The sequence below is a fragment of the Mustela lutreola genome, chromosome 17 (genome assembly GCF_030435805.1).
Source record: "Mustela lutreola isolate mMusLut2 chromosome 17, mMusLut2.pri, whole genome shotgun sequence".
Taxonomy (NCBI): domain Eukaryota; kingdom Metazoa; phylum Chordata; class Mammalia; order Carnivora; family Mustelidae; genus Mustela; species Mustela lutreola.
In genome coordinates, this window is record NC_081306.1 from 43,503,248 (window position 1) to 43,525,582 (window position 22,335).

The 22,335-nt window shown below is 60.6% G+C and overlaps 1 protein-coding gene across 6 annotated transcripts; it reads right to left on the reverse strand.

Moving 5' to 3' along the window:
• Positions 1 to 1,260: 1,260 nt before the first annotated feature.
• On the reverse strand, positions 1,261 to 20,015 carry MLXIPL (MLX interacting protein like). 6 transcript variants are annotated; one of them, XM_059154912.1, is made up of 18 exons: positions 19,933 to 20,015; positions 15,424 to 15,530; positions 14,225 to 14,287; positions 11,491 to 11,573; positions 11,244 to 11,333; positions 10,892 to 10,936; positions 10,215 to 10,416; positions 10,007 to 10,087; positions 6,358 to 6,527; positions 4,615 to 5,161; positions 4,299 to 4,366; positions 4,061 to 4,211; positions 3,801 to 3,916; positions 3,591 to 3,710; positions 3,269 to 3,396; positions 3,053 to 3,176; positions 2,335 to 2,464; positions 1,261 to 2,043 (listed from the first exon to the last, which is right to left on the reverse strand). In XM_059154912.1, the coding sequence occupies exons 1-18, from the start codon at positions 19,998 to 20,000 to the stop codon at positions 1,925 to 1,927; spliced, it is 2,412 nt and encodes an 803-aa protein (XP_059010895.1). In that variant the 5' UTR covers positions 20,001 to 20,015; the 3' UTR covers positions 1,261 to 1,924. The 6 variants fall into 6 exon arrangements, with proteins under 6 accessions (XP_059010895.1, XP_059010892.1, XP_059010891.1 ...); XM_059154909.1 differs by lacking the exon at positions 19,933 to 20,015 and adding an exon at positions 19,151 to 19,513 and having other exon boundaries at positions 4,061 to 4,208; XM_059154908.1 differs by lacking the exon at positions 19,933 to 20,015 and adding an exon at positions 19,151 to 19,513.
• Positions 20,016 to 22,335: the final 2,320 nt, after the last annotated feature.

Genomic DNA, 22,335 nt, shown 5'->3' on the forward strand with positions numbered 1-22,335 from the left:
TGAAACACCCAGAAGGGAGGGGTCAGGGTGGCAGCTGGATATGCGCTTTTGATACAGAAGAGGAGTGGATCCTTGGCAAAGAGGCCAAAGGGAACGCTATCGCCCAGGGCTTGCCCCGAAGTGAGAAGGAAGTGGGTCAGGAAGGGGCAGTGGAAGATTCCCACAGCAGACACTTGGAAGGCACTGCCAGGGAGGAGGGAGAGCCTGGAGAGAATTCTGGATTCAGGAAAGGGTTGTTCTAGAATGAGATCCAAGCTGGGGCGACTGGGTGGCTCAGTCAGTTAGGTGTCTGCCTTTGGCTCAGGTCATGATCTCAGGGTCCTGAGATCGAGCCCCGCATCGGGCTCTCTGCTCAGCAGGGAGCTGCTTCCTCTTTTTTCTCTGCCTGCCTCTCTGCCTACTTGTGATCTCAATCTGTGTTAAATAAATACATAAAATCTTTAAAAAAGAATCTTAAAAAAAAAAAAAAAGGGTGAGATCCAAGGGCCCAGGGGAAGTCAGGAATAGCACTGCAAATTGGTCATTGGATTTAGCAATGAGGGAGTCAAGTGACCTTAGTGGCTTTCTAGGAGGTAAAGTCCTAACGGCGCGCTCTGCTGGAGGTGTGTGCGTGGGGGAAAAGCAGCAGAGCGCGCCGTGGGGGAAAAACAGCAGAGCGCGCCGTTAGGACTTTACCTCCTAGAAAGCCACTTCAAACCTCTGTCTGCAGCGACAAAGCACTCCACGCCCGCGTGCCCCTGTTCCCTGCACCAGAGAGAGCACTGGCTAAAAGCAGAGACTAGAGTCCAGACGGTAACCGAGCAGCCCTGGGCTGGTTGACCTCTCTGTGCCTCAACTTCTCATCTGTGAGATGGGGATTATGAATAATTATAACTTCTATAGTGCTACATACGAGTCACTGTTTTAAGTGCTTTACACTTACCCTGAAATGCTCACAACTAGCCTGTAGCAGTAGATGAGTAATACGTAATAAGTGAATTAATATACACACATAAGGTGCTCACAGTAGACGTTCCCACCAAGTGGCTACGCACCCTCTGCTCGCACATCTCGCCTAATGGGAAGGTCACTACCCTCCAGTGGCAGCACCTTCTCCTTCTGGATGGTTCCATCAGAGTGCCTTGCCCCTTCTACTCTACCCCTACACAAAACCTTCCAGTGCCTTCCGGCTCGGAGGAAAAGCTAAGGTCCTTTCAAGGCCATCTCCCACTGCCAGCTGGTTCTCTCTCCATCCCAGAGTGAGACACCCGGACAGTCCCCAACAGTTTTTGGTTTTATTGGCAAGAATTCTTTACAAAATCTATACACACGCATTCACATGCACACGAGATGCCTGTCCCTGGTTTGGCTACCCCCCACACCCCCGCACTGCTCTCTCCTGGAATCTGACCTTCCTGGCCTCGCCCAGGAATGCCATCCTGCAGCACCCCACTCCCCACTGGGCGGCCAGCGAAGGAGCCGAGAGTGGGAACCTCCTTTTCTGCCTCTCTGCTGAGAAACAGAGGCCTGTGTCCTAACGGGGTGGGGTTGGGAAGCAGGGAGCAGGGTAACAGGATCGTCCCCCTTCCTCCTCCAAGCTCCCTGAGTTGCCAGCTTTGGTCCTAAGGGTCACAGCTACTAAGGCCTTGGGATCATCATCTGTGGAATCTTCCCTAGGACCATTTTGCAGACTAGAAAATGGAGGTCCCAAGAGACAGCATGAGTCTCCCAGGTCACAGTGTTCATCACTGGTGGGGCAGCGACTTAGAAAGTAGCTCTTCCTGGCTTTCAGGAGGTGGAAGAGATTTGGGCCCTGCTAGACCCTCAGGACAGAGGACAGCCGGGGCCCGGGGCAGGAAGGGAGTGCCCAGATGTTGTCCCTGGAACCCACACCCAGGGAAAGCAGCTCTGGGGTAGCCGAGCGAGTGGCAGTGTCCAGCCGGCACTATAGCGGTTTGCCAAGGGTGCCCTCTGTGACTGCCCGCGTGGCTTGCTCGGGTATACAGCCTGGGTCCGTCAGGATACTAGTAGATGTGCTCAGCTGGCGGAGAGAGTTCAAGACAGCTGGGGAAACAGAATGAGAGAATGAGAGAGAGAGGGAGGGAGAGATACCTCCTGGGGTCCAGGGGTGTCCTCTGGATGCTGAAGGATAAGGAAGGGATACGAGCTGGCAAGACCGTCAGCCCCTCCCAGGACCTCTGTCTGCGAGTGTCCTGGAGGCTGGAGGACCCTCCGGGGTACGTGGTGGGGATGGCCAAAACTCAAGGCTATTCTGAAGACAGGCTGGACCTGCGGTCTGAGCCGAATGGACATTCCTGGATATTCTGGTGGTGGGCAGAGGGGTGTCTCACGTACTTGGCCGGAGGGCAGGCAGGGAGCAGTACTGGTCCAGCCAAGCCAGTGAGGTCTGGCGGAGGCTCTGTAAGCTTGCTGTGGACACCATCCCGTTGAAGGACTCGAACAGAGGCCGAATGAGGATGCTGAACTGGGCCCGGGTCAAGGAGCAGGGCTGCTGATCAGCCATTACCCTCCCCCAGCTCACGCGGAGCCCTGACATCTGGGCCAAACCCGGGGAAGGGCCTGGCCATGGTGGCACCTTGAACTTGGAGGCCTTCCGCTGCAGCCACCCGCCCACCTGCCACGGCCTGCCCGGACCCTCTGTGTCCATCTCCTGGGCTGCACTAGCCTCCCCCACATCCCTGAGCGTCCTGCCCTGGCCCAGCCAAGAGCTTGACCAGGTAAGGGAGTGAGACACCCCACGCCTTCTTCAGGACCCACTCCACTCACGCCCCTCAAACTCGAGGTTCTCCCAAACTCCTCTTGGGACATTCTGTGGGCAGGGCCGTGCTCCCCTCAACCAGGGGCTCCTCCCTCGGTTTCCCTCTGCTCCCAGCGAGTCCCTGAGCACTCCTGCTGGCCAAGATGTCAAGCCCCTGGAAGGAGGGGGCGGAACCTGCGGCCCTTCCCCTGGGGCGCAACTCCGAGAGCCCCTGCCTGGTCAGTCGGGCACAGCGGGGTCTGGCCATGGTGTCCCTCCCCTCCCCTGCCCCCACTGCTGGCCGGGGGAGGATACCACCCAGAACTTCCAGTTATGCAGCGTCCGGGTGCGAACGTATTCATCAAACATGTCTCGCATCTGGTCGAAACGCTGGTGTGTGATGGGCACCCCGGTAGCAGGCAGTTGCTGCTGGCACAGGCTAGGGGGTAGGGGGGCCAGTCAGGGCTGGGGAGTCGTGCGGCATGCCCCCTCGCCCGCGGCACCCACGCGTCCCCCCCACGCCCCGCTTACTTGATGGCGGCGTTGAGCTCCTCTATCTGGTCCCGTAGCTGCTGCGCTTCCTCCTGCATGGCCGCCCGCTCCTGCTGGAGCATGGCGATGTACTCGGCCGTCTTCTGCAGCGTGGTCGCCTTGCTCACCTACGGCATCACCAGGGTGGGCTCAGGTGCTGGCGGTGGCCCCCCCTCTGGGGCCCACTGAGGCACTGGGTGGGAGGAGGAAACCGGGTGTCCAGAGGATCCTGGGAGTTGGTCTCAGGAGGTGAGGGGAGGGGGGGTTGTCGACCAAGGAGCCCTGCCGGTTCTGGGGGCGCCGGCCTGCGCTGGAGGCTCACCTTGAGGCTGGGCTGGGCGCTGAGGGTGCTCACCAGCCCATGCAGGGTGTCAAAGCCCAGCTTGATGTTGAAGCGCCGTTTCTGCTCCGCAGAGATGTGGGTGATGCGCCGGCTCTCGGTCTTGGGGGGCAGATAGTGGGGTGAGCCTAGGAGGGAGCACGGAAGGGCCTCGGGGTAGCAAACAGATCTCGGGGTAAGGGCAAGTGCCACCTTGTTGCTGTCTGGACGGCCCCGGCTCAGGATGGGTTGAGGGGGAGAGACGCAGACACTCAGAGTCCCTGGGCCCCGTGCGGAGCTGAGGTCCCCAGACAGCCGCCGCTCACCACCTGTGGCAGGGACAGACACACCCACAGACAGACCGACACAGGGGAGAGGATCCCATGGCCCTGTCCCTCTCGTCCTGGCCTCAGATGGAGTCCCCCTTTCTCCATTCCCGGGCATCCCCCCGCAGCCCTGCAAGCCCTCTTTACCGCTGTGCGCTGGGGGCGAGAGCCGCTCCGCTTTGGGGACAATCAGGGGCCTGGGAGGGGCCAGTGTGGCCGGGCCTGGAGGGGGCCGGGGCGGCGTGGGGGCCGGGGTCGGGGGTAGGAAGGTGCAGGGAAATTCAGGGGCCGTCTCCTGCTGGGGTGGAGAACGGTGGAGAGTTGGGGCAAAGCCCGGGCCCACCCTCGCCTCCCAGGGCTCGCCTCCCAGCGCCCGCCATCATACCGGGGACCCTGAGGACCGGAGGAGGGTGCTGGACACAAGCGGCGGTTCCAGGGTCTGCTCGGGCTTAGCTGCGGACGGGCAGAAGTGTGAGGGCCACCAGTCATCTCGTCATCTCCCCAAACCCATCGCTCCCCTCCAAAAAAGCCCAATCCCCTTTTGGGTTCAGAACCCATGTCTCTAATTCCTACCCCCCCCCCCCAAGCTGAGCCTGAACCCGCCCCTTCAATCTTCACCCTCTGCTCCCACAGGCTCCCCACTGCCACGTTGGGTCCCCGCCCCCCCTCCGTGGACCCCGTTCTGGCTCTTCCCATCTTACCTGCTGTGAGCAGCTGCGTGAGGCAGGGGTTGCTGCCCCCGACAGTGGCAGTGGGGTTGGCAGTGGTGGCGGCCAAGGTTGGGGGGCTGGGCTTCCGCCCTCTAGGGCATGGGGTGGGGGACCTGCCTCTGGGCCGCATACCTTGGGGCACTGGGAAGTGGGGCCCAAAAGGGGGCTCCAGATACCCCGAGGGCAGAAGGTCTATGGGGAAGGGGGCAGGGGCCTGGCCTGGACCTGGCTGTGGGGTGGATGGGAAGGCGGTGGGAGCAGGTAATGGGGACACTCCTGGGGCGGGAGGGACAGTGGAGAAGGGGAATCTGGGGGCGAAGAGAGGCTCCTCCGGCAGCAAAGCAGGGGCCGGCGCCATGGGAGGGAAGGTGGGGGCCGGACAGGGCTCTAGGCCAGGCCCCTTGGCAAGAGCAGGGTATTGGAGCAGGGGTGGGGGGACTGGCGGGGGTGGGAGCTTGGGCTTGGGGTCTTCAGGAAGGAGGAAATCAGAGTTCAGGAAGGCACTGGAATCCAGGGGGCCAGGGCAGCTGCTCCGGGCCTGGTTGGGGGACAGACAGAGAGCAGGAGAGAGCGAGCTGGTCTCGGCAGCCACCCCCGCAGCCTCTTGCCCTGGCTGAGCTCTGGACGGGGGCCCTGAGACAGACAGGAGAAATGGTCCCCGCTGTCCCCCCTCCCACACACCAAGGGAGACTGTGGTCTAGTGAGGGGAGGGAGTAGACACACACGCATGCGCAAATTCTGCAGGAGCATGACTCCATCCAGCCACCAGTCCATCCACCTGTTTGTCCTCTCCCTTATCTCTCCGCCAGCCAACGAGGTTTTAACCCCTTCGCCGATCTATCCGGCCATCTCTCCTTCACCCATCCGTCAACCCGTCCCAAACCTCTCCACTGTGGGTTCCGTGGCCCGCGCGCCTTCTCCAGCCGCCAGCCTGTTCACGGACCCGCCAAACTATCCCTCCCCAAATCCATCTACCAGCCCATCCATCCAACCAACCCCTCTCCTACCCACCCAGCCCCATCTACAACCACCCCCCCCATCCATTCACCAACACGCCCCTCCATCCACACACCCCCCCTCGCTGGCTCACTAGCTCAGTCCCTGGGCAACCATTCACCCAAGGCTTCCACTCCGCTGGGTGAGCAAGGCTTAGCTCTTTCAGCGAGGGGCTCACTGCCCGGTTGAGGAGAGAGACCTCTCAACGAGGAGCTACAGGAGCGCCTGAACCGTCGGATGGCAGAAGCAGAAGGCGTCTGACCAAGCAGCAGGGAGGCGACCTCCGAATGGAGCCCGCAGGTTCCTGATCCAAAATGGCAGCTTCCCTGTGTCCTAAGCCCTCGCACTGAGCTTTCCGTCTCCCTGTGCGCTCGTTGGTGCTTCCCCTCCCATCTGGCTTGCCCTCGACGGGTCTCTTCTTCTGTCTAAACCCAAACATTCACTAAGTCCAGAACCTCTCCTCCTCCAGGAAGCCTTCCATCAACAACCCGGTCCTCAGCGGTGTCCTGCTTCATGCCCTCCCTTCTCCCCCATCCCCCACTGCCTTCAGTCTCCCCTCTACAACCTGGTCCCATTCCGCTTCACGAGGGCCCTTCCTCCTTCCTCCTGAGCTGAACTGCTCCCTCTCAGAGGGCAGAGATGGGGTCTCTCTCCCCCTCAGTCCCTCTCAGTCGACCAAGCACAGGACATGGGCAGGTGAGCTCGGCAGGGCTGAGTGGGGAGGGGACGGGAGCTCACCTGCAGACGGTTATGCCCCGAGAGGTGGCTCACGCCTGACGAGGCAGGGGGCACCTCGGAGCCCAAGACCCCACTGCTGAAGAAAGGGTCAGCCATGGGGCCAAAGCCGGGGGGCTCCGGGAAGTGTGAAGCCGTGGGCGTCGGTGGAGGGCGGTAGCTGGTGAAGAAATCTGTAATTCGGACACACAAGGCGGTAGCAGTTAGGGATCGGGCCAGGCATGGCTGGAAGCAGTGGGCGGAGAGTGGGCCTCGTGCCCTGTCCCCAGGCCGGGCTGGCCTGGCTGGCAATGAGGTGGGGGGAAGGCGGGGGAGGGGGGGCTTCGACAGGAGATTGTGAAATTGGGGGAGTTTCTGTCTCACTCAGGGGAAGCAGCGAAACAGAGGTTTGGGTGGGATGGGCCTGCCTGCAGGCCAGCAGAGGCTGCGGGGGGGCGAGTAGGACCCCGGGAAACAGTCCTCCTGCTCACGGGGTCCCCTTCCCCATCCCAGGACCTGGCAGTCCCCTCTCCCTCCTGTTACCGGCAGAGCCGGGGCCACATGGAAAGGGCCAGGGCGACAGAGTGCCAGGGAGCGAAAGGGGTGGGGTGCGAGGGGCGGAGGTCCAGGATGGGGATGAGCCCCAGGGTGACGGGAGTTCTAGGGGTGAGCTAGAGGTGAGTGGGGTCGGGAGGTCAGCGGGTCTGGGACAAGTAGGTTTGTGGGGAGGTCAAACAGGGCCTCAAAAGCAGAGCCTGGGAGTGGGCCGAAGGGCTTAGGGGGTCAGGGCGGGGGTCAGAGGGTGGGCTCGGAGTCGGGGCAGGAGTGAGAGGGGGCTGGAAAGCCTGGAAGAGGGCCGGGAGCGGGCAGCCAGATCGTCTGAGATGCGGGTTGTGTAAGCCCAGGCTATTCTGGTTTTGGGAAGCAGCTGCCTGCGGCCTAACCACATCCCGGGCCTGGACGCCGCCCGCCCACCCGCTCCCTTCCGGGCACCTTTCTCTGACCCTGGCCAGCCTTGGGTCTGAACCAGCTCCCGAGGCCTCCTAGTCTGGCCCGACCCAGCCCCACTGGCCTTGGACAGGCCCTGGCTCCCCCCAGCCAGGGGAGCTGGTCTGGCCTCTCTCCCAAAGGCCACCTTGAAAGAGACCCAGGAGCGAGAAAGATGAGCCCACGCCAAAGCCAGAGCCTGAAGGGGTTAAACGCTGTGTGTGCCTCTTCTGTGAGTCTGGTGCCCCTGTGTCCTGGAAGGCTGTCTCTAGGCGGCTATCAGCGGGTGACCTCCTGCGGGATCCATCTGCGCGTGTGTGACCCTGTCTCCCTGGCTCTGTCTGAGTCCTTGTGTGCCTGCCTTGATGTGAGGCCCTCCGTGTGTCGGGTGTGTGCACCTGTGTGTGTGCGTGTGTGTGCGTGTGTGTGTGTGTGTGTGTGTGCGCGCGTGTATGTGCGCCCTCGTGTGGGTCTTTCCTTATCACCTGATCTGAAAGGATCTTCTTATCCTACCGCCTCCCTTAAGCGGAGGGACCGGGCGGCAGAGGGCAAGTGGTCACGGATCCGCTACCCTCCCAGCCCGCGGGGACCGTGGGCCTCATCGCTAGGCCCCTTGAGGCTTAGACTCAAGAACCAGCCACGCAGGGGTCTGCTCCCGGCTCACTGCTGCTGTTTCCTCCCTGGTGCTCTGTAGGGCTCACGGGGTTCCCAGCCCGCTCACCACCAAGCCCCTGCTATAGTTTGCCCTCAACTATCCCCTCCCCCCTTGAGAGAAGTTGCTTCGTGACCCTAACCGGCCACCCACATAGTGGCCCCAAGCTTCTGTCCCGCCATTGGCCCGCGTCCCCTCTCTGACACCCTCTCCTGCTCCAAGCCCATGGCTCTTCCTTGAACACCCCTCCCAAGCCCCCTCCCTCCATACAGTTCCGGCCTCCTCACTGGGTCTCCTCTCAAGTGAGGGGCTCTGGGCGACAATGAAGGCAGCAGCCCGGGTGGCCTTGGTGCTTCCGGCCCTCCCTGTGCGTGGAGGGCCAGAGAGGGCTACCCTAGCCACCACCTCTGCATGACCGACATCCCCTACCTTTGGTTACCCCAGCTCACCCCCACTCTAGCAGTCACCCCGGATGGACAGAAGTGGCTTCCTAGCCCCTGACTTGGCCCAGAGTCCCACCTGGAGAAGGTTTCCTACCTGTGGTGGGGGTACGTGTGCCCAGACAGGACCGCTGCCCTCCCAGACTGGTTCGCTCTCTGGGTACTGCCATCAACACTTCTGCCCCCACGGCCCCCACCCTGCCCGGGGCTGAGGCAGGGGTGGGGGTGGTTCCTCATTCCCTGGTTCCCACCTCCCCCTTGACTGACAGGCCCAGGACCCTATGGGGAAGAAGTTCAGGGGTCATGGAACTAAACCTTAATCCCAGAAAACCTCTTCCTACCCCTGGGCCTGGGCTGAGACAAGCCAAGCCTCTAATAGGAGTCCCCTGAAAATATGATGACTGGGACAGTCTCACAAGCTCTCCAGCTGAGTAAAGGAAGCAGAGCCTCCTGTGAAAACAAAAAGAGACATTTGTCCACAGGGGCCCATGCAGACACAGGTATCTCTGGGAAGACACAAGAAACCAGTGACCTAGCAGCCCTGGGGTCAGGAGACAGAGGCCCAGAAACATGTTACTTTAAAAAAATAAATAAATAAAATGCTTTACAAGATATAATTCCTGGAATTTTCTTAAAAACAACGTAGGAAGGAGAAGTGGGTGAGGCCTCCGTGACACCAGACCCACCAAGGGTGGATACATTTTGAAGTCGGTGATGGCTGTAGGAGGGTTCGGTGAACCACGCTCTCTCTACCTGTGTGTGTGTGTTTGGAATGTTCTTTTTTATTTACTTAAAGATTTTATTTGTGGGACGCCTGGGTGGCTCAGTTGGTTAAGCAGCTGCCTTCGGCTCGGGTCATGGTCCCGGGGTCCTGGGATCGAGTCCCACATCGGGCTCCTTGCTCGGCAGGGAGCCTGCTTCTCCCTCTGCCTCTGCCTGCCTCTCTGTCTGCCTGTGCTCGCTCGCTCTCTCTCCCTCTGTCTCTGACAAATAAATAAAATCTTTAAAAAAAAAAAAAAAGATTTTATTTAAAAAAAAAAAAAAAGATTTTATTTGTTTATTAATTTGAGAGAGAGCGCGAGTGGGGTGAGAAGCAGAGGGAGAGGGAGACGCAGACTGCTCGCTCGGCAGGGAGCCCAGTGACGCCGGGCTCGATCCCAGGACCCTGGGATCATGACCTGAGCCCACGGCAGACACTCAACCCACGGAGGCGCCCAGGAGCCCCTGGAATGTTCTTTAACAGTTTTTAAAGGGAATTATGTCAATTAATAAACAGGCCCTCCAAAATCAAAGTCCCTTTCTCTCCTGAGATTCCACTACTGTCCTGGGAGCTGGCAGAGCCTGTAGCTTCCATGCCCTTGGCCTTGGCGCCCGCCCAGGTGTCCAGTCTGGCTCTGCTCTCACCTGAGGCTACATCAGTTGCATCCCAAATCCGGACAAAGGGAGTTCAGGAAGGGCCCTCAGAAATCACCTGGACCATCCGTCCTCCCAGAGTGGCCTGGGAAGGGCCCCCCCAAGGGCTGGTGGTCCTCCAGGGACTTTCCTCGCACTGGCCCGTCCCGCCCACCCCACCCAGCAGGGGGCGCTGCCTCACCCGAGATCTCCATGAAGTCGTCCAGGCTGGGCTGCAGAGGCGTCAGGTCTGGCTGGATCATGTCAGCATTGCCCACGTAGGCTGCAGAGGGGCAGGGGTGACGTCAGGGGCCACAGGCGGGGCGGGGTGGGGGCCGCCCACCCCTGGCCAATGCTCCCTGGGCTGCCTGGCTTCTCGCAGGCCTCCCCTTCCAGGTGCAGGCCCTTACCGTCCTCAGGGGGCAGCTGCAGGGGCGCGGAGCTGGGCTGCGTCATGGTGAAGAGCGTGTCGGAGATGTCGGACAAAAAGCAATCGAGGTCCAGCAGCTGCCGCCCGCCGGGCTCCTCCTCTGGGCCCACAAGCAGCACGGGCACCACGCTGGAGAAGAGCTGCTCGCACCATCGCTCCGGTGGCTGCCAACCCCCTTCGGTCTAGGGAGACGGAGACTTCAGCAGCCACGAGAGGGACACAGGGGCCTCCCACTGGGGGATGGAGCGGTCAGCCGGTCGGAAGCTTCCGTGTGCACGGCCCTCCTCACCTCTCTCTGCAGGACGCACTTTGCTGCCCCGAAGGCTTAAGGTCACCCCATTGGCCTCTAACTGCTGCCCCCAGCAGAGGGAGCCGGATGGCCCGCAGATAAGGGTCCTCCTCCTGCCCCTATACTTTTCCCTGCCTGGAACCCCAGTTCTTAGGGACTTCTGTCCCCGTGCCTCCCACCACTTGCTGGGCTAGCCAGAAGGCTTTGGGTCTCCCCCACCACTACGCTCAAAGGTTCCCCCACCTCCGGGGAGAAAGGCTCTCGAGGAACTAGAGGACAGAGGCCACACCCACTGCCTTGGTGACCCGCCACCGCCTTACCCACCCAGAAGGGAAGCTGTCAATTCTCTGGGTCCCCGGATCACCCACCTGCTTTGGGGTCAGGAGATCCCCTTCCCTGCTGGATTTACGGAGCTGCAGGAACACACAGAGGTGGGCGCTGGATCGCTTGTCTCCCTCTGCCATCACTGCCCGCCAGGCCTCCCCTACTCACAAGCTCCCCAGGACGAAAGGGATCCCCATTTTCCCCCTCAGGAGCCCCTGCGCGCTGGGAGGTAAGGAGGCGGCGAGGAGCCTCTGGGCCACACGGTGGCGCTGTCGAGCTGGGTCTTCCTGGGAGGCGGGGTCCGGGGGTTGCAGGGGAGTCCCGCGCCGGCCCTCCCAGGAGAGGCGGTGGCCCGCGGCCCACCCCCGCCCCCGCCCCCCTACCCGCAGCACTGACCCTCTTCTTGTAGTAGATGCGCCACTTGTGGTACTCGCGCATCACCACCTCGATGCGCCGCTTCCAGTAATTGCCCTCCAGGACGACGGCCTGGGGAGGGTCAGGGAGGGGGCTCAGTGAGCGGCGGGCGCGGACCCCACCCCGCACCCGATCCGCATCTGGGCCGCTGCTCGTGTCGCGCGCTACAGGGGACCCGACGGAGGGGCCGGGCTCGGCAGGGAGGCAGGAGGTCCCGCGGCTCAGCTACCTCCGGTTTCCGGTGCTCATCAGCCTCAGGCCCCTGCAGGGGGGTCACGAAGCCACACACGGGGCTCTTCCTCCGCTCCACATCTGAGAGAAGGGGCTCAGGTCAGGGGGTACCCGGCTTCTTCACCTCCCACCCCAAGGGGACTGGGCCTCCAGGGCTGCACTATGAATTCCTGCTGGGCTTCAGATGCTTAGATAAGTGCCACCTCCTCCAGGAAGCCTTCCTGCCTGCTCTAGCCCATCCAGAGCTCCCTCTGTTATGGGATCCTGTGAAAGGAACCTCCCACGCCTCCTTTGCCTTCCTTGGGAGCCCAGTAGGTGTGCAGGGCTGAATGGGATTGTGGAACCACAGGAAGTGAGCTGCTCCAAGAAGGTCAGATGGGCAGGCCAGGGCCTGGAGCCCTTGGTCTCCTGCCTCAAGCTCCTGGGCACTGCCCAGTCTGATGCCAGAGAACCACTCCTTGTCCCCTTCGGCCACCTAGCTGAGCCCTTTCTCCACCTCCTCCACTCCCTTCTGTATCTCCAATCCAATCTCTCTCCCCAGGCTCCTTCTTCCGGGCCCACAAGTACCTTTCAGTCTCCCCATTCACCTCCCAAACCTTCCCTTCTTTCGCTACTCCAACAAGCTAATCTTCTCTTTCACTACTTTGCTTTGCCCCCAGTTCTGCAAGAGTTGTCATAAGCATCTCCGCCCCTGGCCTCCACTTCCTCTGACCCAGCACCCGACTCCACTGCCTGCCCGAGGCCCTCACCCACCCCAGGCCCAACCTCCTGGACCTCACTACAGAGCATCCCCAACCCCTCCTCCCTCCGCCAGGGAGCCTTCCCTTGGTTCTCCTGCCTCCGTGACTATTTTCACTGGCCCTTCTCTGAGGCGCGCCCCCAAACCTCTCTCCTCTTGCCCCTTTCCAGCTGCAGACATTTTCCAGCTGCCCATGGACTCTCGGGATGTCCCAAAACTTGGGGGGGGTTAATTTTTAAAAAAAGGGGGGGGCTGTCCCAAAACTTGACACTCTCAGATGTCCAGAAACATCCTTCCCAAGCCTATGTCTCTGCTGGAGAGCCAACACTGCTTCCCAGTCACACTAACTGCCCATCGACCCCCAGCATTCCTGTTGAACCGGGGACTAATCATCTCACGCCTGAGGATGTGTGGTATTTCACCCACTGTCTCCTCCCCTCCATTTTCTGTCACCGATCGCCCAGGGTCTGGTGACCTAGGCTTCATAGGCCCCACCTTGAAGCCAAACAGCCTCCCTCCTACCACAGCCCACCCTCTGGCTTTATCCTACGCAGAATGTTCTTCCCTTCCCTCCTCTGCTTCACCCACCCCTGCCCTCCCATCAGGAGAGCCCAGGGCAGTCCCTCTTCCAGGAAGCCCTCCCTCCTCTGAAATCCCACAGTCTTATCTGCCTGGCTCTCCACTTGGCCTTGGCCGTTTCTCTGCATGCTGGCCTCCCTGCCAGGAGTAAAAGCAGGAACTGTTGCCCTTTGGGCTCAGATCGCTGAACCTGGCACACAGCTTGGCACACAGTAGGGCTTCCGAATCCTGGGACCCCCACGCAGTGACTTTTCCCACCTCACTCAGCCTTCAGCAAACTTCCTCCGGGATCATTAACAGACAAGGGCGACCACCCGAATGTGAAATTATCTGGCCCTTTGGACTCATTTACAAAGTTCTGTCCTAAAGAACAGTCTGCAAAATAATCCCCCATGGGATTAGGGGAGGGGGTTTGTGCTGGTGGCTGAGTGTGGCTTGGAAAACAAAGAGGTGGGCTGTCTCCAGAGGCCTGGCTGGACCTCCCCTCCCCATCCCCGTTGACCCTGTGCTCTAGACAGAAGGGCAGTGACCACGTGGCTCCTGGGGCTGGGACAGGCTTTATTTAACACTGATAAGCTCATCCATTCAGGAAGCCACCTAGCCCCTTGCACCTGCGCTGGGACGGATGCTGGAACAGGGGATCCGCAGGTGAATCAGAGACTCCCAGCTTAGTTGGAGAGATCAGGAAAGCACACCATAGCATGAGCTGATGCAAGGCGGGGAGCCTGCCCACAAGAGGGGTGCAGGGCTCTGGGAGCCCAGAGGACACCAAGATGATTCAGAGTGAGGGGTGGGTTAGAAAGGAGAGGATCTTGGAGGCCAGGAGCCTGCAGAGGGATGGCAGGTACGAGGGGGATGAGCCAGGCAGCCGTCCATCTGTCCCCACTCCTCTCCCTTTCCCAAAGCCCACCTTCAAGCCCTCAGGGCTCAGGGAGAAGGGGCTTGCCTTGGGCTGTCGCTATTATCACAATAATATTATCACCTTTGGGGAGCCCTGGTGTATGTCGGCCGTGGGGTGAGATATGAATGATCTCACTGGAAACTCAAGCAAGCCTCGGAGCAGGACCTACTGTTACTCTCTTTCTACAGATGAATGATCCTTATTAGGGAGGCTGGGGACTTTCCCAAGGTCACATGGCTTGGTTGGGGGGGGAGTGCATCCTGGAAATTAACTCAGCCCCCTCTCTGTCTGACACAGACCCTGGGTGCTTCCAGCAACTCAGGCAATAGCCAGAGACGGGGTCTGTCTGTCTGGGTGAGGATCAGAAGTTTCTTCTGCAAAGAGAAAGGCCTGCGTCCCATTCAGCTCTGTGCGGGAAGGGTAGGGAGTGTGGGGCGGTGGGGGCGGCGGTGGCAGTGGCTGTGACTCCCTCTGGCCTATCAGCTTCCTGCTTAGGGTAGGGCCCGGTCCTACGTGTTCTCAGGTGAGCCATCCCACGTGTTCTCCGGGGAGGACTGGAAGCCGGCCAACTGGGAGCTGTGGAAGGAGCATTGGGCTCAGAGTCGGAGAGCCCTGGACCTCCAGCCAGTCCCAGCTCTGTTCCTTTTATGATCCATGACCCCGAACAAGTTACTGGCCTTCTGGGCTTTACTTGTTCATCCATAAAATAGGGGTAATAATACCTATCACCAGCATTGCCAGGAAGCCTCACATAAGATGGTTTGTGAAGTACTGGGTGCCAGAGATAAATGGAAACCAGAAACCCTCCCTCCCCTGCGCTTGGATGGAATCCAGGGGACCCGGGCAGAGAACACTGAATATGTTCCCTCCTGGGCTGTGTGTTCCCAGTTCCGGGGAGTCTTTGATCCTGTAGCAGGACTTGGCTGTTCTGGACGAGATCCCACCCCACGGCCGACTGGGGCCGAGGCAGCTCAGCCTCTGCAGCTTTGCCATGGTGGGTGGGTGGGTCTCAAACCCCCAAATGAATGACCGTGACCTTCTCAAGGGCATATCAGATTCAACCATCATTTATTTAGCACCAGCTTCGTGCTGGGCCCATTTGTACGTGTCATCCCCGGGGCCAACCAGGAAAAGTAGGACTGTTGGCCTTATTTTACAGATGAGGAAACAGATTCAGAGAGGTTAGTCACACAGCCTGCGGTCACACAGCGAGCAAGAGCCGAGACTGGGTAGGAAAGCAGCTCTGGGCAACTCCCAAGTCTGCAGCCCCCTCCGTTCTACCACATGGCCTCTCTGCCCCCCCCCCAAGCCCCCAGACTCCATGGGGGCACCTGCTGGGAGTTCAGTAAGGACTTCAGAAAGGCTGGGGGACATCCAGGCAAGATCCTATTTTCCCCATTTGCGACGTGATGCCTCCGGCCCGGACAGCATCCTAGCACCTCTTTCCACCCTGGCATTCAACGCACTGACAAGGCTGACACAAGGCAAAAAGGGCCTTGAACTATCCTGCAACTCTCTGCCCATCTCAGGACTTCCAAGGGGTGACCCCTGCTGTGCCTAGCATCCCCGTGGAGAGCACCCTTTGGGATGCGTTCCCCGAGACCCTCTGGGGGTCAGATGCTGGCGCTGGCCCCTAATGGCCACGGGGGTTTCCTGGGCACCCCCCCCCCACCTGCAGCTCCCCTGCTGTGAGGGTCGAGGCGCGCACTCACACTGGATGTACCAGGCCCTCCAGATGGCGTTGTTGAGGCGGATCTTGTCCCTGCAGAGCAGCTTGAGGCCTTTGAAATTCTTCCACTTGGGAGACACCAGCTGGCCGCTGTCAGAGGGAGAGGGCTAGGTCAGGGGGGTGGGCAAGGGGAAGCTGGGGGGCAGGGTGCTGCTGCAGGGCTGGCTCCCCGCTCTCCCCCGTGCACTGGGTACTCACCCATGCTGGGCCATCTGAGGGGCCCCTCCCCCACCACTCCCTCTTACCTGCCTGAAATTCCCACCCCGAGAGTCGAGAGTCGGACCTTCCATATAGGTCCCTGCTAGGGCCCGCTAGGTAGGGTTCGCAAACCCATTTGCAAACTGAGTGTCAGGAAGGTGCAGGGCCATTCCCAAGGTCACATGGTAGAGATGCACTCAGGCCCTGTGGCTTTCAGGCTCACTGGCCCCCATCAGCCTCCAGGGGATGGGGAAAGGTGTGCCTGGGTGGGGAGGGAGTCTCTTTGCCAGAAGTGGCCACCAAGCAGCCAGCTGCTGCCTTTTCACTGCCCTTCTGGCGGCTGCCCACACCAGTATCCCAGGATGGAGATCTGGGCTGAGCTCGAAGGGTTGCCCCCTCTCAAGGATGTGTGTAAGACCATAGCCATCAGGCTCCAAAGGAAGACAGCTGGGATGCTGGAGCGGTGGGCAGCAGGGAGGCAGCACCCCGATCCCGACCCCTAACCCTGGCCCTAATCCGAGGAGTCAATCAAATCCACGAGATGGAAGGGCCCTACACAGGTGAGGGGCTTGACTCCCAAGGTCAGGATGTGCTAGACACAGGCCAAGTCTACCACCGCTAAGGAGCTGACCTAGGAGGACAAGATCCTCAGGGTCTAGACCCCCACTGGCCCCTCCGTTCTCCCTTCCCTCCTCATGTTCCAGCCCGCTCTGGCCCACCTTCTCAGCCTTTGCTCACCTGGGAGGCTGAGGCCCCAAGACTTAGTTTTTCAGAACCCCAGGCCTGCTTTCTTCCAAGTCTTCTCTGTCATCTTGGGGCTAAGGGGTGGGTGGGGAGGGGGGCAATCTGGCTCCTACAGCCCCTAGGTGCATGGGTCACTGGGTCCCCTCTCCTCTCTGGTCTCCAAGCTCCTATGTTTGTTTCCAGGTAGGGAGCGGGGGAGGACTGCTACCCTAGGGTACCACAGGCCTCATTACCCAAATAGAGTACATAGCCCATGCCTGCTGGCTGGCCTCCTCCTTCCTAAGTTAGATAAACACCATCTGTCTAGTAGGGAGACTTCGATGGGATACACTGATACCTCCTGGGCCAGCTTCTTCTGTGGCACCCCCCGGGCGGGGGGAACCTCTGAGTCTGTTGCCCCCACCTGTATCCCAGCAACCTCCTAGCACTCTGATCACCCAGGGCCCCGGCCTGCCTGCCCTCCCCCTGCTTCCCCGCTGAGGCTATGGTGTGTGTGTGGCCAACGCAGTGTTTAGGGAGATGAGACAGTGACAACATCCAAGGGCAGGAGGAAAGCCATTTTGCTTGTGCCGGGCTTGCTGGGTGGTAGGGGAGCCGAGGGGCCCGGCCCGGAGGAAAAAGCCTGGCACCAGGGTTCGAGGGCTTCTCATGACCAACAGAAAGTCTGGGACTCTTGGGGATAGCTTGGAGAAAACCTAGGACTCCTAGTTCAGCCCGACTGACTCCCTACCCCTTACCTGGTCCCCAATCTCCCTGATAGGACTTCCCCTAGAGTCTCCCTAACAGGGTCCTCCTTGCTCTCTGCTGGATGCTAGGCTTTCCATAGCTAGCCAGCTCTGACCATGAACAAGTGTTTTTATGGAACTTCCAGAACCTGTCTCCCTGGGGCTTCCACCCACAGAATCGTGAACTCTGGTTCTCCTCCTAGAAGGGAAGTCCACACTGCCCTGGCCGGGGATGAAACTGGCCTTTCGTCCGGTCCTCCTGGTCAAGCGCCCCTAGATAGACCCCTTGCCTTGCTGTCTTTTCCCATCCAGTCAGTCACTCTCTTGGGTCACCCTGGCTTCCCCCATACTCTCCCTTCCAGGGAACCCCTATAATTAGGGGTATTCAAGAGCTAAAACACTGTCCCTGTCTGAACCTCAGATTTTTCCCCTCTACGGTAGAGGGGAAAGTCTCCTCTAGTACTGAGCCACCTCCATCCCTGGCACTTGGACACCCCCAGAGATGGGATATTCTGGGCGTTTAGGAAGAACGCACAGCCCTCTCCTCCCCAGCTGCCCTGGGTCACACCAGATTCTAGTCAGCCCCTTAGTGGGGTCAGATCTTGGAGCACGCTCTAGCCCCAACCTTGCCCCTTCCCCCGAAACCCCTCCCTTTGGCCACCCATGGTTTGGGGTTGGGTGGGATGCGGTATAAAGCAGGAAGCTAAAGTTGGGGGCAGGTGAGAAATGGGGCGCCCTGGGAGAGCCTGGGGAGGAGGGGTGCCCACATCCGGTGCACCAAGACCTTAAATGCCCTCTCCCAGTGGGTCCCGTGATGTCCCAGGAGGCGGGGGAAGGGAAGAAAGGGACGGGAATTTGAACTTTCCACATCGGTCCAGCGCACTGGACGATCAGGTTGCAACATGACCTGGGCCTGGGGCCAGAGCATGTGGGCCAAGGTTACATCGCCTCCAGCCAATGGGGTCTCGGCTGGGCTGCCGCGGCTGGGGGTGGGCAACACCCTCGCAATCCCCACCCCAGCCCTGGCTCCCGGTCGGAGCCTCAAGGGCTGTTCTGTATCCAGCGGTTCTCAGAAGGGGAGGAGACGCCGCAGAGGAAGAGGAATATTTGCACAGAGAAAAGATCAAGGCCAGCCGGTCCCCCTTTCACCTCCACGGTTTTCGGTTGATAATTTATCCTGGCCCCTCCGCTCCTGGGAACTTTGCTCCAGGGCACTGGGCCAGAACCCCGGTTCGCGCCCTCCCCTGGGACCCAGGCGTGGAGCTAGGGCCGGGCGCGGTCCGTGCGTACTCTCTGCGACGCACCGAGCCGGGGTCCCAGGCGGCCTTAGGCGCTCAGCCTAGCGCGGGAGACCGGGGTAGGCGAACCCAGGCCTCCCGGGCACCAACCCCCACGCGGCGTGCAGCACCCCCTGCCGGGCGACCGCTGGGGAACTCTGCCAGCCGCGTCCTCCTCGGGCCGCCCGGGGCACCCTCCATCTAGCAGGTCAAGGACAGGTGTCCCGGCAATTGGGGAGTACAGGGTGGACGAGAGACCGGGTTTCGTACGACGTTGGCCATGAGTCCGGACAGTCACGGGCGTGAGGAGTGTCGTCTGAGTGCAGGAATGAAGTGGGTCTGGGCCAGGGGTGCTGGGGAGGGCGCGGAGGCCTGGGGTGGTCTGGTGGATCGGCCCCAGAGTGGAGGGTAGGGACAGCTTAGGGTCCTGGGCGCGTGAGGGGTGCCCTGGCCTTTCTCTGGGGGGGCAGAGGAGCCGGGACAGGCCTATAGCGGTCAAGGTGGAGGGCAGGCTGTCTGCATCCCGGGAAGGGAGTGGAGGTGGTCAGCAAAGGGAACCTGGAGGGGTGCACTCCAGGCGGAGGGCGGTGGGCTGGGCCCGGGCCGGAGGACGCTCGGGGCCGGGGCAGAGGGGTGTTCAGGATGTGGTCGGAGTCTCCGAGAGCAGCCGGGGACCAAAGTTTGGGGCCGGGTCGGGTGTCCGGGGCCTCAGCGCGTGGTCCCGCCACGGAGGGCCGAGGCTGGCGGGCCCCGGAGCCGCCCTCACCTGTAGGCCAGGCTCATGCACTCGAAGAGGCGGGTGAGTGTGGGGTCGATGCTGCGCGGCCCGAAGTCTGCGGGCCCCGTGGGCCCCTCCTGGTCGCGCCGCCGGGTCAGCGAGTCGCTGTGCGGCGACGACACCATGAAGTGACCGCTGTGGATGACCTGCGAGCGGAGCAGCCCGCCCGCGCTGCGCCGAGTACTCGGGTCCTCCGAGTCCGTGTCTGAGTCCGAGTCTTGGCTGGGGACGACCCGCGGGCCGTGCAAGCCCGCGGCCAGACCGGCCAACGCCCCGGCCATGGCTTTCGTCGCCGCCGCCTCGCCGGGGCTCGGAGGAGCCGCGGGCACAGGGAGCGAGGCCCGACTGGCCTCATTAGCATGACCCCGCCCCTCCACCACAATACGCCGCTTGAGGGGCGGGGCCTCCTGGGCGGGAGGGGCGGGGCTTAAATTAGCATAATCAAGGCGCTCCGAGTGAGCGTCCGGGTCCCGGAGCTGCTTGCAGATCTGGAGTTTGGAAGAGGAAGAGGTCCTGGTGTCTCCTCCCGCCTTTCCTTTTGTGGTGCCCCTACTTCGCCCGAAAGGGGTCTTCAGAAGAGCTGATTACCAGGAGCTCACACCTGAGCCTGAAAGCGCCTCAGTGCCTGGGGTTCCTTGCCTCCAGGGGCGCCCCCCAGCCCCGCCCCGCATGAAGCCCTTCACCTACCTACACGCCTCCCTCCCGCCCTCTCTGATCTCTGGGCTCGCATTCACGCCCTCTCGGCCCTGCACACGACTGGAAGCACCCACCTCTCAGAAGTCTTGTGTGGCCTGGCCCACGGGAAGGTCTCAGCAGCCCCAGTTGCCATAATGACCATCGCTAGACCTGCACAGAGGCCCCAGAGGGTTAATGAGTGCGAATCCAGCGGTGCTGGCTGACAGCCGGCAAGATGGAGCCTTGTCACCCTCCCCTGGACATCCCCCAGGCAGGTCCCCTGCTCAGGAGCTCTGGGCACCCCCTTTCCCCACGCCCTGAGCTCCAGCGCCAGTTCCTGTTTCCGTTCTCTCCCCCTGAGAACACGAACCGGGGTGTTCGGTCTGGGGAACGCACACTGTCACCTCACTGCCCCTTTAACAATCTTCAGAGGTGGGACTCCTGACCCACGTCAGGCGGTGTCCCCAAAGTCCACAGGAGTGGAAATACACTTGAGAATTTACAGAGGACCAGCCAAGGTCTCTCGAATTCCAGACTTCCCATCCAGGGCTATCTCTGGTGGGGGAGGGGAGGGCTAGAGGCCAATGGCGGGGGGTGTGGCCTAGGTGTGGTCACAGGAGGGAAAGAGGGGGAGGTAGTCAGCTGGGGCTGGAAGCTGGGAAGACCTTCCCTCAGAGGGCTTTCTTCCCGCCCAGGATCCCGAAATCAAATGGCAGGACCCACGAGGGGCCCTGTGACCATCTGAGATGCTAAAATGATGGCCCCAGGCTGTTCACAAGCCAGGCTTTCCATCCACCCCCCCCACCCCCCCCACCCCCCCACCCGTCCCTTGGCCAGGTACCCTCTGTCCCTGACAAACAGTGGCTTCTCTGTCCTTGGAGCCTCGGGCCGGGCGCTCTCCTCCCGTCTCCTGCTGATTTCTGCAGAAGGTGCATTCTCTCGGCTCATCTCAGCCAGATCTGGGGGCCTCAGGTACCCGCCTCAGCCCGCCTCCTCTGGAGAGGGAGCCATTCCTAAGTGGCTCTTTTGGCATTCTTGGCACAGAGAAGGACAGAGTTGTTACTTATCCCTTATGCGCCTGACTGGCTTTGCCCCCGGGCTGTGGGCCTGGAGGCAGGACTGTTCCTCTGGTGCCGGAACCCCCAAGCTGAGCAGGGAGGGACTTGGGGAATGCATGACACTGAACAGGGCTGGTACCACTGTGGGGGACAGGGGTGGGACACGGGGCCTCCTCTCCCTTGGAGACTCCTAGCTTCAGGGACCCAGGCACCCCAACAAATCTTTATCGATGGGGGTTCTTTCTCTCTGCCTGTAAAATGAGGCCGTTGAATTCAGTGATCTTTTTAGGATTCTGTAACTGTTAACACCCTTGGTTCTGAGTCTCCTGCTGGCCTTCCGTCCCCAGGATAAAAATCTCAGAATTGTCTCCTGTGATTTGAGAGACTTTCCTGCGACTTGGGTCTCAGTAGGGTGGATTGTGTGTGTCACCTCCTTTCCCTAGACATCAGTCGGCTCTCGACAAGCATCTTGTACCCTGGTCTTGCCCTCCTCGGGGCCTGATAATTCCTTTGGAGGACTAAGTCCTGAAAAGTCAACCCCTCTGTGCATAATTCAGAACAAAACAATGTGACATTGTACTCTAAGTGCAAGGAAGTTCACAAATTCTGTTTCTTCCACAACGACAACTTCAATTAGAAAACGTATTTAGGGGCGCCTGGGTGGCTCAGTGGGTTAAGCCTCTGCCTTCAGCTCAGGTCATGGTCTCGGGGTCCTGGGATCGAGCCCCGCATCGGGCTCTCTGCTCAGCGGGGAGCCTGCTTCTCCTTCTCCTTCTGCTCCCCCCACCCCGCTCATACGTGTGTGTGTGTGTGTGTGTGCACACGCACTCGCTCTCAAATAAATAAATAAAATCTTTAATAAATTATAAATACTCCAACCTTGCTGGCACCTTGAATGCGTACCTCATCTCCCTTGTCTGGCCTCCCCCAGTCATCGTCCCTTAACTATCCTGGAGTAAGTGATATTATGTCCATATTATAGTTGAAGAAACAGGCTCAGGGAAGTGAGGCACTTGCTTAAGTTCCCACGGTGAGAAAGGGCAGAGCCAGGCCTGATTCTGAAGTCCCGTCTCTTTTACTTATGAGGCTGCCTCTCTCCCCTCTTAAATAAGATTCCAGCCACAGCCAACTGGAGAAGTCAAACGAGCTGTTGGCAGGGGGGCCCTGCCTGGCATGCCTGGACGTGGACACAGCCAGTTCAGGGTGCCCTTGCCGAGAGGACGGTGCAGGCTTGTGGGAGCTGGCCTGGCTCCCCCTCGTGCTCCCTTCCCCCTCTGGCCTCTGCCACCCCCAGCGTTCACAGCCTCTCTCTACAGCCAAGTCTTGTGCACAGCCCACGGAGGTCCAAGACGTGGTCCCCATCAGTATGGGAAGCCCTGCTTCCCATATGGCCAGAGATCCTGCTTGACATCACACCTGCCCCGTGTCCCAGCCTTAGTT